Source organism: Stegodyphus dumicola, chromosome 5, assembly GCF_044657685.1.
Source record: "Stegodyphus dumicola isolate Sdum_Otavi_A_Nest chromosome 5, ASM4465768v1".
Taxonomy (NCBI): domain Eukaryota; kingdom Metazoa; phylum Arthropoda; class Arachnida; order Araneae; family Eresidae; genus Stegodyphus; species Stegodyphus dumicola.
In genome coordinates, this window is record NC_140772.1 from 233,618,053 (window position 1) to 233,635,637 (window position 17,585).

Below are 17,585 nucleotides of genomic sequence, written 5' to 3' on the forward strand. Positions count from 1 at the left end.
GAGACTCGAGAATGTGAATGCCTAAATTCTGTATGCAAAAAAGGAAATTTGCAATTGAACTGTCATTAATTTAAGATCTGAGAAGTTAAATGATAGGAGCAAGAAAATTATAGAAATGAAATTGAAAAGTATCTGTAAAAAACTTATTAATGCACTATGTACATAGTTCTTAATTTATGTTTATAATCTTAAATATGTTGTAACACTAATGCAAATGAACATAATTTAGATGTTGAAACCATTTGGATTTTCTAAAACCAATCCAAGCATGTAATAATCCATTTAAAGTATTTAGCTGGTTGGAATTCTTTAAAAATATTGATATATTTACAATAGCATTTTAATGACAGGGATATATTTACAGTAACATTTTTAAAAGGATATCTTTACTGTAACACAAGTATAATTTTTAAATTAATGAATTAACACCTGTATCATGAGAACAGTTTTAAAATAAAAAGATTTAATGATACTGTTGTGTGCGTACGGGTTCGTAATGGATTGAATGCACAAGTTGATAAAAAGTTAATAAAATTTATTCTTATCCCAAGAAATAAAACAAAATGCTGAAATTTTCTCAGAGATATTTGTACAATATCACAATATCTCACAGTAGTTATATTTTAAACTACTAAAACGTTAAATACAGAAAGAATACAGAGAAAGCTAATCCGATCTCACCGCAAATTCGCTACAATCAATAACAGCACTAAGTAAGCAACTGAACTGAGATATTTTGATCCAGCTTTTATAAGCTTTTTAATCATGCACAAGAACATTCTGGTATTTTCTCGATTTTATGGATGCAAAAGAGTACAATTACGAGATATCTATTTATTAAATGTTAAATGTGCATGCTTTTGTGTTTTAACTTTTCCGGCATAGCTGTCTCTTCAAATAAGTCTGTTGCTGTATTGCACATGGATATAGAACAATTTTATTTTTCCATTCTACTAAAAATAGGAAACTAATTACAAAAATGGTAACAATATATCATGTTTTACAAACTCTTATCATACTCATGAAATTTAACACATGTTTGAAATGTGTTAAATTTCATAAGTATGATAAGAGTTTGTAATTAATTTTTATTCACAACAATAAACAGTTTTACCTTTTCTGGTTTAACTGATTTTGATGTTTTATTTATTTATTTATTTATTTATTTAATCTTAAATCAATTGTTTATCACTTTCATTTGTTTCTCTTTCTTTCCATTTCAGTCTTTCCAAAACTGTATTTTAGAAAATGTCTTTAGAAAAATCATATATTTAATGTATATTTTTACATTGATAATATTAGAATCAAGAAGCAAATATAGAATAAATCAAGAAGCAAAAAATATGTTCTGTTGTGTCAAAATCAGTTATGTTTAAATTAGCTAGAACACAATTGCCTTAAATTTTTCACAAATTACTCAAAATTTTAACATCTTTATTTATTTCTTTGAAACCAAAAAATTCATTTTAGCTTTTTACTGTAAATAACAGAATAGTTCAAAAAAGCAAAGTTGTATCTTACCTTATGTATTACATTCCAGTTGAAAAAAAAAAAAAATGAGACAAACTGAAGTACTGATTCATTTCATCTATCTAGCATTATTTGTTTGCTTCTGAAATAACCATAAAGAAACTATATTTATAGTTCTTATGTATACTGAATATGGATACAAAAAGAAAAACCTCAACCATGTGAGGTTTTTCTTTTTCACAACCTCACAACCAAACTTGTTTGTTGACCATTTTTATAAGCTATTTTAAACACATGTTATCTAAAACAGATTTCACTGTTGATGTCGTCACAAGCAGATGTGCATGTAGCAGTAGTTTTTGTTCTTGTTTTTTTCTATTGATAGTGTGTTTTCTGACAATATATCATCTTCTGTTCTATCTGTTGCATTTAAGATGCCTGTTACTTTAAAACCTTTTCAAATGAGATCCTTCGACATATTTTCCTATGCTGTCAATGCCCATGCATTGTACTTAATCAAAAAGGCACTAGTCCTGCCATCTCTTCCTACACTCACACAGTAATTCCTTAGGGTAATGTTTTCCTTCACAAAAATGCTATTGTGGCTATTACATTGGGTAAGGTTGGGGATTCAGTAGGAAAAACTCCGACTCCTGGAATTTTAAAGACTCTGACTCAGACTCCCTCATATATATGTAAACATATACACATGGGTTACAGCTTATTTTTTTTTAATGTAAAAGAAGTAATAGTTGCTACAGAAAAAACTTATGGGATAGCAAATTATTATATTAATTAGCATTTATTATGAAATGGAAAAACTGGCATTAGTTACTTCTAAGAAAGAAACACTATAGCTTTGGCAAGATATTCTTTGTTGGAGGGCCATAGATCTGATTTAATAAACTTCAGAGCTGAGAAAAGTCTTTCCACACTAATTTGAGTAGGATGCTGTTACTGTTAGGGCTACTTCTTTTAACTTTTCAGGATAGATTTTTATAAGTTCTAATAGAGGTGTTTTGCAAGCACCATGATATTTCTCTATTTCTTCAAAAGCCATGTAGAAATCTTGTTTGTATATTTTCATTTTTATATCTAAAGGCTTGTGGTTCTTTATTTTCATTCGCTTTGCCTTAGCCTTTTCAATATTATCCAAAAATATTTCCCGAAATCTAGTTCACCGCTGAAAGGGGATGGTAAAGACTCAGTTGTGATGTCTGCAATTTGACTGTTCTGATTCGAATTCTCCAATTGTTTTGAGAATAATTTCATTCTTAATGAAAGTTCATAGATGGCCTTCTTTGCCTTTTTAATTTGTTAGTCATTCAAGAAAATTCAGTGTATTGGATCTACATATACACAGCAAGATCTCATTGTCTAGCAAACTAGTTTCTTTTTTTTTCATTGAAGAAATAATTCCTTCTGCAATAAACCCTCCATTTCAGAAAGAACAAACATCACATTCTTCCATTCTCGCCTCCTGTCAGTTCTTCAGATTGCAGCTTTTTTGTGGCTATATTTGTAAAAAGAAGAGTTTCCAATTCTGCAAGGTTATTCCACAGTCTTTCTGTTAGTGAAACATTAGGGTTATCTACATCTTCTAAAAAAAGTTCTTAATTCTAACAACCTCTTATAGTTGTACATATAGTTCTAACCTCTTATAGTCTGTACATATTTGATGATATCAAATATGTACTTCTTTATCGCGTTGCTTGATCAATAATTGCTCCTTTTCCTGCTTGCTTTCTAAGAATGGCATCAATTTTGGGAGTTCCTGCTGCTATTGCTGCTTACCTAAACTTACCAGTGAAATTTGTAACTACACTCATGTCCATAAATTAAGGATAATGCAAAATCAGGCAAAGGAAGAGTTAGAAGCAAAACAAATGTGACTTATTTGTAAAGCTTATTTATTAAACAAAAGGTAAAGAGCAATAAAAGATGCTATATGTTTGATATTATTAAAAAAATTAGAGATTTTTTCTCCCTGGAGCAAATTACAAAAAAAAACCTATTTACAAAAAACCAATATTACATGGTTGGTATGATTGTTAATACATTGTATATCTCCCAGACGATGCAATACAGTCCGTACAATGCCTAGGCATGCTGAGTATCAAATTATCGATCTGATGTTGGCGGATATTACAAATTTTTATATTTACTCAAAAAGCAATGCTCTCCGAAGTTCCGGTAGACGTGTAGGAGGAGGTTGACGGGCTGCAACTCGTCGGCCAAGCATGTCCCACACGTGCTCTACTGGATTCAAGTCCGGTGAGAATGCTGGCCAGTTCATACGGGTGATATCCTCTGATTGAAGGCATTCACTTATGATGTTTGCACGGTGAGGACGGGCGTTGTCATCCATAAACACAAATTGTTTGCCCATGGCGCCCCGAAACAAACGTACATGTTGTTCTAGAATGATGTCCCGATAAATTTGGCTTGTCATGGTTCCAATTTGAACATGCAGGTCAGTTCTGGAACTTAGAATAATTCTACCCTGAACGAGCACTCTTGCACCACCGTAACGGTGTCAATCAATGATGTTTTCTTGGTGGTAACGGGTACCTGGAGCTCTCCATATGAAAGTCCGGTGAGAATCAGACTGCAAGCTAAACCTGGACTCATCGGAAAACATCACACAAGCCCACTGTTGCAGTGTCCACAATGCATGCTCTCTACTCTAGGCTAACCGCAGGCGACAGTGAGTTGCAGTAAGTGGAATGCATCTGACAGGTCTACGAGCATATAGACCAATCTGCCCTAAGCGTCTGTACATGGTCTGCCTTGAAATTTTCGTACCAGTGGCTAAAGAGAGCTGACGAGACAGGTCTGAGGCTGTGCTCCGCCTTTTTCTTTTGGCAGTAACTGCCAAATACCGGTCTTCATTCGGCGTTGTAACTCTGAGGCGACCTGTGCTGTAACGTCTACTCACATTACCATCATCTTGGAATCATTGCCAAAGCCTGGAGATGACACTCTGGGCAATTCCAAGTTCGTCTGATACTTCCAGTTTGGTACGCCCACATTCCAGAGGGCCGATAATTCTACCGCGTAAAAAATCATCCAAATGCGTCCTTTGTGTCATGACTATTCTGTTATTGCACTGGAATGCTCATAAAGCGCCTGCGAACAATTTTAATTCTTTGCCTGTATTCCTTATATATCACTCTCTTACACTCTCGTCATTGTGATGTACCATCGGTGTCATCTGGTTACTTCCTGAAATTTGCATATTATTCTTGAAGATGTGTGTAGTGATTTTACAGGTGGTATATTTATTTTAGAGTTTGATTTCCGCATGACTCCGAATTATCCTTAATTTATGGACATGAGTGTAAATGAATCACTAATGGCAAATATCACGTCCATCCTCTTGCCTTATATTTATTTATTAATATGTCAATAAAATAGAAAATAACTATTTATTAATGTATATAGTCCATAAATAAAAATAATAACTCAGCTTGTCATTAATTTTTTTTTCAATTAATTTTAATTTCATTTCAAATTCAAACTGTCCAACAAAAACGGATTGGAGGGGGGAAATTTTTTGTTAAGTTGAACCAGTAAGGTTTATTCATATATAGGGTTTATTTGATCTAGCTCTAATAACCTTATCAGATGTGAAGCAAATTATCACTAGATCTGAAATAACTACAAATCATGAAAATGTTTTAGTAACCTTTTTTATTAAACAAAAACTAGAACGTAAGTGCACTTCCTTGTGCTAAAACTATCAACCACAACTGAGGTGAGGCAACTAAACAGAAACAGTCAACTTTAAGTTAAAATTGTAACAGTAGTCAAAGACTACACAATTTAAATTTTACTCAAAGCTGGCTCAATAATTATACCTGAGCATCAAAATCAACATGTTGGCAGCAACATAATGCAGAGCCAAATAATCATAAATATCAAAGGTAGCAAGAACTAAACCTAGTGTGCACACACAGTCAAAAACATGATCTGTCATAATATCCAAATTCCGGCTACTCATTTACATTCGGGTCAGAAAAATGGAAAACAGGTTATAGTAAGAGTCCAAATTAAAGTAACTGGTCAATATAAGTAATGACCCTACACATAATTCCACTTAAAAATTATGCAGATTAAAATTTGGCTTCTTATTAAAGTTCTGAATCATTTTTACTACTATATATTTTCTTCTGACTTTCTCATGAAAACATAAATATCATTATTTTTACACTTTACACACACTATCATTATTTTCTCTACTAGTTTTTAAAAACACTCTTAGATTTGCATCATTTAATAGACTGTGAAATCATTCATTTGAACTTATTAAGCTTCTAAATAGTCTTTTATTACATTTATTTCTTTAATGAGATATAGAATACGAAGACTATTATTAATAGTCTTCGTATTCTATATCTCATTTTTATTATTTTCTGGTAAATGAAAAAATTATGGAGGGAAATACTGTAGTGATGGTTAGTTTTTCATTATAATTTTTTTTAATCAAAATGAAAAGTTGAATTTTTATTTTTTGATATAAATGTGTCAAACATTCATGGGAACAATGTAGCTGTATATAATTACTATGTTTTTAAGTGTATTGTGAATTTTATTTTATTTAGGAAGATGGTGAAACTCCTGGACATTGGGCCGATTGGAAAGAAGAGGTTTCTAGGGCTCCTGCTATTCCTAAGGATGCACAAGTTAATCAGATCATTGTGACAACAATAGATACAGTTCGTTACAGTACACTTATGTCTTTACTTGTCCATCATGGAAAACCAACTTTGTTTATAGGACCTACAGGAACTGGCAAATCTGTTTATATTACAGTAAGTAACATATCCTGAGATCTTACAGAAGCTAAATGTCCTCCAGCAGCTGAGTAATAAAATTGCCAAATACTGGTAGATCCAACCTGGGTTTGAATCCCGGCAAACAGGCCAAATACATGTGCGTTTTCGTGGTTTTTCCCAGGTGTAATGTGTATGCGAACCAGTTTCCCTTAGAAAGTCCTTCATGAAGGCATCCCTCCCCTCGTGTAGGTAGCCCTAGTATGCTTTGCCTTATTAAACTAAACCAAACCCAAACCAAACTTGATAGAAGATAACCAGTAAGTATTTAGACTCCATAAATCATTTAAAGAAAAATTTCAATTACTCTGCCATTAAATATGAGTTAATCATTAAAATAATTAAAACATTAATTTATAACATTAATAATATAGTTATTTATGATTATGTAATATTTTTTATGATTACTGTATATTCAAGCTTTTGCCCCACTGCAACCTTTTTTTTTTTTTTTTTTTCAGTAATTATTTAAAATTTGATTCCGAAAGTGTAATTTTATCATTATATCATAAAAATGTGGCTTTATGTTTTGTTGAATTATTGAAAAGGATACTGTGCAGATTATGCTATATCCTACACATGGCCAAACTGCGGCTCACCCACACCTTGACTACAGCTCGCGAGCTGTATGCGATTCTTTGTCATCTGAAATGCGACTTGTTTTGAATACATATTTTTAATTTTTTAATACAAATGGAATTTGAAATAGAAATCATGCATTGCCATGTTTCTTTATTAATTGCTAATCTAATGTCTGATAATATGTATGTAAAAATGTGATAGCTTTACTGTCCGCTTTTGGCTTATGGTCAGAGCAACAAATACGTAAAATTTCCAATAATTCCATTTCCGGTAATTACTATTCTGGTTATGTTATTTTTTGAACAGGTAATGGTCATTGGAATGCAATATTACAAAATTAATCTAAAACACAATACTAATAGATTTATTTAATTATTCTCACTAATATTTTTTCTCTCAAGTTAATTTTACTTCAGGTAGTATCTGCTTACATTCCCGTGTGCTCCTGTTGTCACAACAGTTGTGATCCAGCAGGAAAATTAGCTATTTGTTGTAAGGTACTTCTTTTATTTAGTCTTTGAATGGTGTGAGTAACTGTTGAAGAACCTGTTTCACATTGCAATCTCCATAGAACTCTTTTAATCTGAGGAAGAATTTTACAAGGATTTTATTTTTGGTGGAGTGAACCTTCAACATCTACTTGGTTGGGAGACTTGTCTCAATTTTCTGCAGATCTCCTTGGAAATTAACTTCCTGTCCCTAAGTAAGTCAAGCATTTTTATACAATTGCTTCACAGATTTCACTACCATTCACAATAATATGCTTAATGAACGCTTTTCCCGCAGGCAACTCTATCTTTCATAATAATTCCTTGGTAATCCTAGGCAGGGATCATAATTTCTTTCACCAATTATTGTGTATGCTGAAATATTTGGAGTCATGGGAAGAATCACTGGTTTGATAATGATTTAAACTTTAGCCAAAATGTTTAATTCCCATTTTATCAAATATTGTTATTCCAAATAGAGCTCTTTCACCTTAATCATTGAATTTTCATAATGTTGCATCAAGCAATGATGGATCAACAGAACAAAAATGTCACAAATAATATGAAATTTTGCTCCCATAAAAGTTTATTTTTAAAATCTGATCTTTTGTTTTCAAAAATATCCTCTGCCTCCAGACTCCATTTGAGATTTATTTTCCATACACAGGTTAGGTAACCCAATGGAAAGTTATACTATGTAACCATTAGGCTGATAATAATTTATTTTAAACTTTCTTCTGAGTTATTTTTACTTAGAAATTCAAGACGAGAAAGTAAGTCATTTGACATCCCTTATGGGTCCAACAGTTAGAATGTGGTGTGAAGTGTCTGGTGTGCAAATATAGAAAAATAACACTTCTCTGACTCCAATGGAACCAATATTTTATTCCTTACGATGTTATAGATACTTATTCATAAGATTTATTTACATTTTACATGCACGTAGCATCGTGTAACAAAAACTCGAAGTTTGTTTACTTCATTCTTCGCAGACACTAGATGGTGTTGCCATTCCGCTTTAACTAAATTTAATTAGAAACTTGACGGAACTGAAGCAACACTACACACCCCCTTCCTAGTGACAGTGATTATGGAAGATAGTCTTTAAAGTGACTGGGAAACCTCACATGTCTGCCGGTTCTAGTAGTCTTGGTTTTATGATGAGTTTCTGAATTTTCTTCAGTGTTCTTGAGTGCAGGTGTTTCCCCAAGTTCCGCTTTCTTGGAATGGGAGTTTTGAAAAGGAATATCAGAATCTTGCACTAGGAAACATGGCTTTAGTCTGCCTATTGAAACTCTTTTAACTTTTCCTTGGATTTCAATATCGAAGTACTTATCCTTTCTTGCTCTTACAGGATACGGTCCAACATAGACAGGCTGTAGCGACGAATTATTAATGTTGTTATATAGGAATATGTGAGAACAGTTGGAAAGATGTTTAGAAACAAAGACTGTTCTACTTCCATGGGTGGTGGTAGAACTTGGCTTCATAGCTCTTATTATTTTCTGAAGGTTTTGAGAAAATTCAGACTGTTTCATATGAGGTACTGTTGAAAAGAATTCACCAGGTAATGCTAAAGGGGTTCCGTATACAAGTTCTGCAGATGAGCAACCTAGGTCTTCCTTGATGGCAGATCTTATGCCTAAAAGAATGAAAGGCAATGCTTCCAGCCATGATTTTGATTCGAGTAGATGACATTTGAGACTTGCTTTTAAAGTTTAGTGTTGTCTTTCGATCAGGCCATTTGCCTGTGGATGGTACGCAGTTGTAGTGTTTGTATGAAAACCAAGATATTTTCCTAAAGCTTGAAAAAGTTGGCTATCAAATTGCCGACCTTGGTCAGATGTTATGCGATTCGAAATTCCAAAGCGTGAAAACCAAGTATAAATCAAAGCTTTAGCAATAGATTCTGCTGATTGATCATCTAACGGTACCGCTTCGATCCATCGTGTATAACGATCGATGATGGTTAGAAGGTATTTGAATCCTTTGCAAGGAGGTAGTGGACCCACCAGATCTATGTTTAAATGCTGGAATCTGTGTGGAGGTACTTTGAATTCTCCCAAAGATGACTGTGTATGTCTGTGAACTTTAGATCTTTGGCAAGATAAACATGTTCTAGTCCATAGTTGGCAGTCTTTATTCATATTGGGCCATATGAAACATCGTGTTATCAATTTTATCGTGGTTCTTATTCCAGGATGAGATAAATTATGGATTGAAGAAAATATTTTCTGCCGAAACTTTGCAGGGATGTATGGTCGATTATAATTTGTAGAAGTATCACAGTAAATTTTCTTGTCGCTGTCCGGTATAGGGATCTGTAGGATTTTTAAGTTTGAGTTGTTTTTTAGTATCTCCAAGTCGTCATCTTCTTGACAGTCTACTATAGTTTGTAAGTCTATTGCAGATGGTACAGAAATGGTGTCTATGCGAGAGAGAGCGTCAGCGACGGTATTTTCATGCCCTTGTATGAATCGGATATCGGTTGAGAACTGGCCAATATATGACAGTTGTCTAGCTTGTCGTGGCGAAGCTTTTTCCAAATTTTGTTGGAAGGCAAATGTTAGTGGTTTGTGATCCGTGTATGTTGCAAAAGTTCGCCCTTCCAAGATGTATTTGAAATGTTTTACTGCTGTATAGATGGCTAAGAGTTCTCTGTCGTAGGCACTATATTTTTGTTGTGCTGATGTCAAATTTCGGGAAAAGAAACTTAAGGGTTGTTTTGCATTATTCACAATCTGATATAAAACGGCTCCAATGGCAGTATCGGAAGCATCAGTTGTTAGCAATATTTCAGCCTTTTCGGATGGGTGAGTTAAGTTTGTGGCATGAATAAGTGGCATGGATAAGTACACCTATTTGGCAAGTGCTTAGGAGCTTAACTAATGTGCAGACTTCTGCCATGTTACAAAACGCCTGCACATCAAACATCTGGGCATGTCTGTAGAAATAGGAAGAGTTATGCATTCATGTTATATCTGCATCTGTGAAATAAATTCCTTATAGTGTTGCATTTCTACGGGTTCGTGGATTTGGAGTGATTGACGACAACACTTGATGAAGCATCAAAACACAATTTATTTGCAAGTATTATTCAGGACAGTTCCAAAAACAAGCTTACAGTCATCAAAAAACAATGATAAGCTTGCTGAAACAATCAGCAACACAGCCTTCAGGCTACAATGATGAAGACAAGTTCACGGCAAAACACTAAATACAGCTCCTGACTTGGTCGATCGATCTCAGAGCTCAACACACTCAAGATACTTTTCGATAAGATTCACGATTGACTCGACGATGCACTACGATATATTGTTACTCCATGTACAGACGGCATTTATATAGCTTTTCGTCTGCCATCGAGAATATTCCATGCCAAACTGGTAAGAATTCATTCTAGAATGTTCTCCGTCCGTCTATGGCATATTGCCAATTTTGTCTACAAGTGTAGCTAAATGGGTGATTTTGAGACAAATATGACAACCCTGCCTTCCCTTGCCATTGTCTGCAACCCTAAACCCGCCTTGCGGGGGAAGCTATCTTACTGCGGTTGGGCATTTTGTAACAGTAGTAATGACAGGTTTGTTTTCTTTCTGTAATGTTAGTTTTGATATCCAATGTATTTGAAAAACAGCACAAAATTAAACAACTAGGTTGAAGAGTTCGCCTGCTAGGCAGATGGAATATGTGCTCGACGTAACATTTTTGTAGCCCGGCATGAACTACTAGATTTATTAGCAATAGGTTATATATACCAGAATAATCATAGCGATTCAAGAGGTGCTTTCAAGAATTTTCAGTGACGCGTGGGAACTTCATTATCCATGTTCAAAATTATCGGTATGATTCGAGAGATAGTTTCGATAATTTTCAGTGATGCACAGTGTGCTGATTACTAAAAAATTCTGACAGATTCTGTTGGATGTCACATTGAAATACTGTAACAGTCAGGGCCGTCGTCATTCAGGGAAAGCCTGTATAGATGATATAATGCTTTTATTATTACATGCAAAAAATTTTCGTTAGTACTGTATCAGTTGCATAGGAAGTCCACCCAAGAATTCTTACATAGATGATCTAAAATGGAAATTAACGCTATTGAATATAGAGCAGCAAGAGAGTACTACACTTGCTAATATTTTGGTGTTGAGGTGACTGTAAAACATTGGAATGATTCAGGAGTCATTGTGGGAGGAGGAACTGTAACAGACATTTCCCAGAAGTTTCAAAATGATTATATATATTTTTAAAGGTTTTGATAAATTTTACCATTTTATTTTTTAATTTCAATATAAACAAACTTAATAATAAATTTTATGTCAGATCTTATCTCGGGTTCACTTTTACCTTCCTTTAAATGCTATGCTTAAGGTCTCAACTAATGCTCTAACAGCCCTTTCTTGCTTTTCTATAAATAAAAGCATCCCTTCCCGTATGCCCTCAGGGGCTCACTTTTGTGAGTACGGGTGTGGCAATCCCGAGGTACCCTAGCCCTTCAGGGGATCATCTTCTTGGTGAGACGGGTGTCACGATCCTGGAGCCCCAGTGATCTATCCTCTTTTCCGTCTCCTCTCCTCTTGGCTGGAACTTTTTCCCTTCCCTTCTCCCTTGTGGTTTCTCTCTACGGAGTTTGGGGCTCGTCACAAGAGGCTGGAACAGACCTTGTTTCTAGTTTTCGAGTGGCGAGAAAACTGCCCACGTGTTTGCCGTGCGTGGAGACCCGAGTCGCTGGAAAGGAGGGTCCTGGTAGTTGAGGGGCGAGGTACTGTCCCCAACACACTACTTTGGCCTCTGCTTCAGCTAAACGGGAGGCACCTTAGTCGTCCTCACGGGTGTCAATCGGCTGGTCACTAGTCCTTGTGTCAGTGGCTTGGGGTCAAGCTCTCGGGAGTACCTGCTTTCGGGAAAGCCGACTGTGGGGCTTCAGTTTGCGTATAGGTCCAGCTAGCCCTAACACAGGAATCTGTGTTCCCTTGTAGGGCTCCGTGGTGGGCGGGGCCGTCGGACCCGAATTTTTTCTCTTTTAAACATGGCTTCAATTTTCATACTAAAAAAACCTGACCCAAACGAAATTAAACAAGATATAGAAATAATTGAGAAACCTATTAGTAAGAAAACCCGTACTGATGTAAATGCAAAGGAAACTACTGAAAATCCGCGCTTCCTAGTTGTCTCTTGTCGTTCTGGTGAACTGCAAAAGATGTCTCCTTTTCTAGTAAGCAAATACATTAACTCATGCATAGATCAGCCAAAGAATATTAAGCGTCTCCGTTCTGGAGACCTGCTTATAGATACTGTTTCGCCAACACAATCTGCTTCCCTTTTGTCACAAACCAAACTTGGAAATGTAGCTATAACTGTGTCAGCGCATAAAACTCTGAATTTTTGTAGAGGTGTTATCTCGGAAATCGACCTTCTCTCTGTTTCAGAAGAAGAGTTCGTTTCCGAGTTAGCTGACCAAAATGTCTGTGGCGCTAGGCGGATCAAGATGCGTAAGGAAGGTCAGTTGATTGACACCAAACACGTGATCCTGACCTTCAAATCGCCTGATCTGCCTAAGAATATTAAGGCTGGATACCTCAATTGTCCTGTACGTCCATACATTCCAAACCCTATGCGATGTTTCCAGTGCCAGCGTTTTGGCCATTCCAAGATGTCCTGTCGTGGGACCCTGACGTGCGCTCGATGCTCGTCGGTTGGCCACGATAGCGAAAATTGTACCGCTGCAGCACTGTGTATAAATTGCAAGGGCAACCATCCAGCATTTTCTCGTTCCTGTCCGAAATGGAAATTAGAAAAGGATGTGCAGACCATAAAAGTTACCAGGAACATTTCGTATGCCGAAGCCAGAAGACAAGTTCAAAGCACACAGCCTATATCAAACAAATCATATGCCAATGCCGTGAAATCAACCCGCACAATAGCCACCCAAACTTCCATAAGTACACAGACTCCACCAAATAAAAACCAGCAGCCTGCAAGCAAGAACAAAGAAAATCCAACACATACCATACAAAATAAAGAAATAGCAATCCCGAGCAAACCCAAAACTGTGCCTCCAATAATAGAAACCAAAAATAGAAGTCCCAGCAATAGTTCTCCAAATAAAATTATTTCTGAATCTGCAGATTCAGACAGTATGGAAGTGGAAGACGGTCTAGAAGTTCCCGATCATCTGCTTCCGCGCAAAACTAAAAAGGAACACAGGAACAACAAACATCAATCATAATGGCCACCCTCGTCTCATGGAACTGTCGCGGTTTCCACCGAAATTTGCTCGACATCAAAGCCATAATCAATGCTTATCATCCTGTATGCTTCGCAATACAGGAAACAAATCTAAAACCAGAACAACAGGCAAAACTTCGAAGGTTTTCTTTCGTCAGGAAAGATAACATTGCAGGTGAACGTGCCAGTGGAGGTGTAGGTCTCCTCACCTCACTGGATTATCCCTCAAATGTGCTTTCTTTGACGACATCCAAGTTGTCGCTACTCAAACAAATTTTGATATTGTTGTTACAGTCGTTTCTCTGTATTTGCCTCCAAATGAGCATATTGATCAGCAAGATTTAAATGGTCTTTTAGAGCAGCTGCCTGAGCCTTTCATCATAATAGGAGATTTTAACGGCCATAGTCCGCTCTGGGGTAGTAAAGATACAAATTGCCGAGGGAGACAAATTGAGCAGATGATCGAAGATCATAGCCTTTGTCTCCTGAATAATGGGCAGGATACTTACTTCCATGAGCCTACAAAGACATTCCATGCTCTCGACCTTGCCATCTGTTCACCATCTCTGTTGCCATTTTGCACTTTTAGTGTCGGAAATGACCTGTACAACAGCGATCATTATCCTATTTTTGTGTCCCTTGCACGAAGAGGAGCAAATCCCATGACGAGACTCCCTCGTTTTATCCTGGACAGGGCAGACTGGGAACTCTTCTCTTCCATTGCAGAGCTCACACATCAAATGGTAGAAGGTGTGCATATCGATGACGCTGTTGAAGCTGTTACTAATACTATTATTCAGGCAGCTATGCTCTCCATTCCTAGAACATCAGGAAAACTACTAAAATATTCGAAACCGTGGTGGAATCGCGACTGTCATGAAGCACTGAAAAAACAGAAAAAAGCATGGGGTATTTTTCGTAGATATCCTACTCTGCGAAACCTCATAGCTTTTAAAAGAGCCAAAGCAAATGCACGGAAAGTAAGAAGGCAGAGCCAGAGGGATTCCTGGATTTCATATGTGTCCTCAATAACATCCTCTACGCCTAGTAAGCGGGTTTGGGAAAGAGTTCGAAAAGCATGTGGAATGTATAAAGACCACTCACTTTCCTTTCTGGAAAAAGATGGCCGAGTGATTAGCTCCATAGAAGAAATTGCAAATACAATTGGTGAGACATTTGCTGCCGTTTCTTCCAGCCGAAATTACTCACCTGCATTTCTTTCTATCAAGCAACACTCTGAAAAAAATCCCATCGCTTTCAACTCTTCCAACTTTGAGCCGTACAATAGAGACTTTACTATGGTTGAACTAAAGAGAGCTTTGTTGCAGACACATAGGTCTTGTCTGGGTCTGGATGGCGTGTATTATGAAATGCTAAAGCATCTGTCCTATAAGTCACTGAGTGCCCTTCTCACACTTTACAATAGAGTGTGGAAGGAGCGTACATTTCCCAGTGCATGGAGGAGAGCTATTGTCATTCATTGACAGCCAGGGAAAGACCCGAGGAATCCCTCGAACTATCGGCCAATTGCCCTTACCAGTTGTGTTTGCAAACTGTTTGAAAAGATGGTAAACAGCCGCCTAGTCTACTTCTTGGAAAAGAATAATATTATATCGCCTTATCAGAGCGGTTTTCGAAAGGGGAGAACGACCGTAGACAATATGCTTCTATTAGAGACATCTATTCGAAAAGCCTTTGTCAGAAGAAGTCACCTTGTCTCAATATTCTTCGACATTGAGAAAGCTTATGATAAGGCATGGAGATACGGTATACTCCGGGATCTTCACGAGAGTGGCTTGCGTGGCAACCTACCAATTTTCATACAGAATTTCTTGAACGCTAGAACTTTTCAAGTAAGGATTGGCTCTGTTTTTTCGGATGTTTTTCAACAGGAAGAGGGTGTGCCTCAAGGCTGTGTGCTTAGTGTAACCCTGTTTAGTTTAAAAATAAACTCTGTATTAAAAGAACTTCCTCCCACCATCTTGGGATCTCTATATGTTGATGATCTGCAGATTAGCTGTCGAGGAGCAGACATGAGATATGTAGAGCGGCAACTGCAGATGGCTCTGAATAAGATCCAAGAATGGTCAGACAAACAGGGATTTACATTTTCGAAACAGAAAACTGTGTGTGTTCACTTTTGTAGGAAGCGTGGTCTGCATCCTGAACCTGAGTTATATTTGAATGGTACAATTATTCCAGTTACGCCCGAAGTAAAATTTTTAGGAGTGACGTTCGACCGAAAATTGACTTTCCTTTCTCATGTTTTAAACCTGAGAAAGAAGTGTCTAAAAACACTAAATATTTTAAAAGTGTTGGCGAACACCTCCTGGGGTGCAGAGCGTTGCTCCATGCTTCGCATTTACAGAGCCCTTGTTCGCTCTAGACTGGACTATGGCTCAGTTGTTTATGGATCCGCTCGGTCATCAGTTTTGTTAAAACTCGATCCTGTTCACAATCAAGCTCTGCGGATTTGTTCAGGAGCTTTCAGGACTTCTCCTGTCCAGAGCCTGTATGTTGACTCTAACGAACCATCACTTTATCTGAGGCGTGAGCAATTGTCCCTTTTGCAATATTTTAATATTCTATCACAACCTGAACATCCCAATAAGCTATGCTTACTTGATAATGAGTGTAATATATTATTTGAAACACGTCCATCCTGTATTCCTATCTTTCCTTTAAGACTTCGCCCTATCATTGAGGAACATTCCCTCTCTGATATGCCCCCCCCCCAAGCAGTACAGAACTTTGAAATCCCACCTTGGGAAAATTCACGTATTCAGCTGCTTGATGTTTTCAAACATCACGTGAAGGCAAGCACTAACGAGATCGTTTACAGACAATTCTTTGCTGAGCACAGGCAGAAATATAGCAGTTATTATCCGATATACACAGATGGATCGAAGTCAAATGATCATGTCGGGACGGCTTTTGTATTTGAAGATTTACATTGAGGGCAAATGCCTGCATCATGCTTGCTCAGTCATAACATCTGAACTAACTGCAATACATTATGGTCTTTTGTACATATCAAAGCTCTGCCATAGAAAGTTCATAGTTTATACAGACTCGTATAGTGCTCTTAAATCCTTGGAAGCTTTTCCCAACAATCAGAATCCTGTGGTTGTGGATGTTCTAAAAATTCATATAAATTTAACAATTTGAGGTTATGAAGTCCTGTACTGCTGGGTTCCTGGACATGCTGGAATAAAGGGAAATGAGCTTGCAGATATCGCAGCCAAATCTGCTGTTGAACTGTCCAGTCGCCTTATCCCTTTTAGAGATATCTGCAGTGTCATCAAAGGAAAGGTCCGAAAAAAATGGCAGCAAATTTGGGATGTTCAGCATCACAACAAGTTGAAAAACGTCAAGCCTAGAATTGAGCATTGGGATTTTTCTGGAAATCGTAAGGAGGACGTTCTTTTGACTCGCCTCAGAATTGGTCACACTAGAGTCACACATAACTATCTTCTCAAAGCTGAAAATGAGCCTGTTTGTTTTAATTGTAATGTTTGTTTATCTGTTCATCATATTTTAATTGAGTGTCCATGTTTTAATAATCTTCGCCAGAAATATTTTAATAGCTGTGACTTACCTCTCGACCGTTTAATCGGAAGAGAGGTCAATTGTAATTTATTTTACTATTTAAAAGAGATTGGCTTTTATTACCTAATGTAATTTGTTTTGAAGACTGTGTCTTGAATTTTAATATGTGCTTTTAACTTGTTTTTATATGACTTCATCCTCTGGATTTGGTACATTTATCTACTTGTTTTTATTCATTGAATTTTAATGACTTCAATTGTAATCATCCCATCTTGTGTTTGGCGCGTCATAATCATCTCTGGTTTTTGCGCCATAATCACTCACTCACTCACCCCCTTCCCGTACACAGAGAGTCCTTGAGTAGCTTTGCTTTAGCTTCTTTTAAATTTCCTTTGCTATTACTTTGTAATTTCATTCTATAAATGCATGT

The 17,585-nt window shown here is 36.6% G+C and overlaps 1 protein-coding gene across 3 annotated transcripts in view; it reads left to right on the top strand.

Moving 5' to 3' along the window:
* The window catches only part of Dhc36C (Dynein heavy chain at 36C), a 338,056-nt gene that overhangs the window by 183,106 nt on the left and 137,365 nt on the right, over positions 1 to 17,585 (top strand). For all 3 annotated transcript variants that reach the window (XM_085817779.1, XM_085817780.1, XM_085817781.1), the window contains exon 36: positions 6,075 to 6,284. In XM_085817779.1, the coding sequence (XP_085673905.1) occupies positions 6,075 to 6,284 (210 nt within the window). The remainder of the gene's footprint in view (positions 1 to 6,074; positions 6,285 to 17,585) is intronic.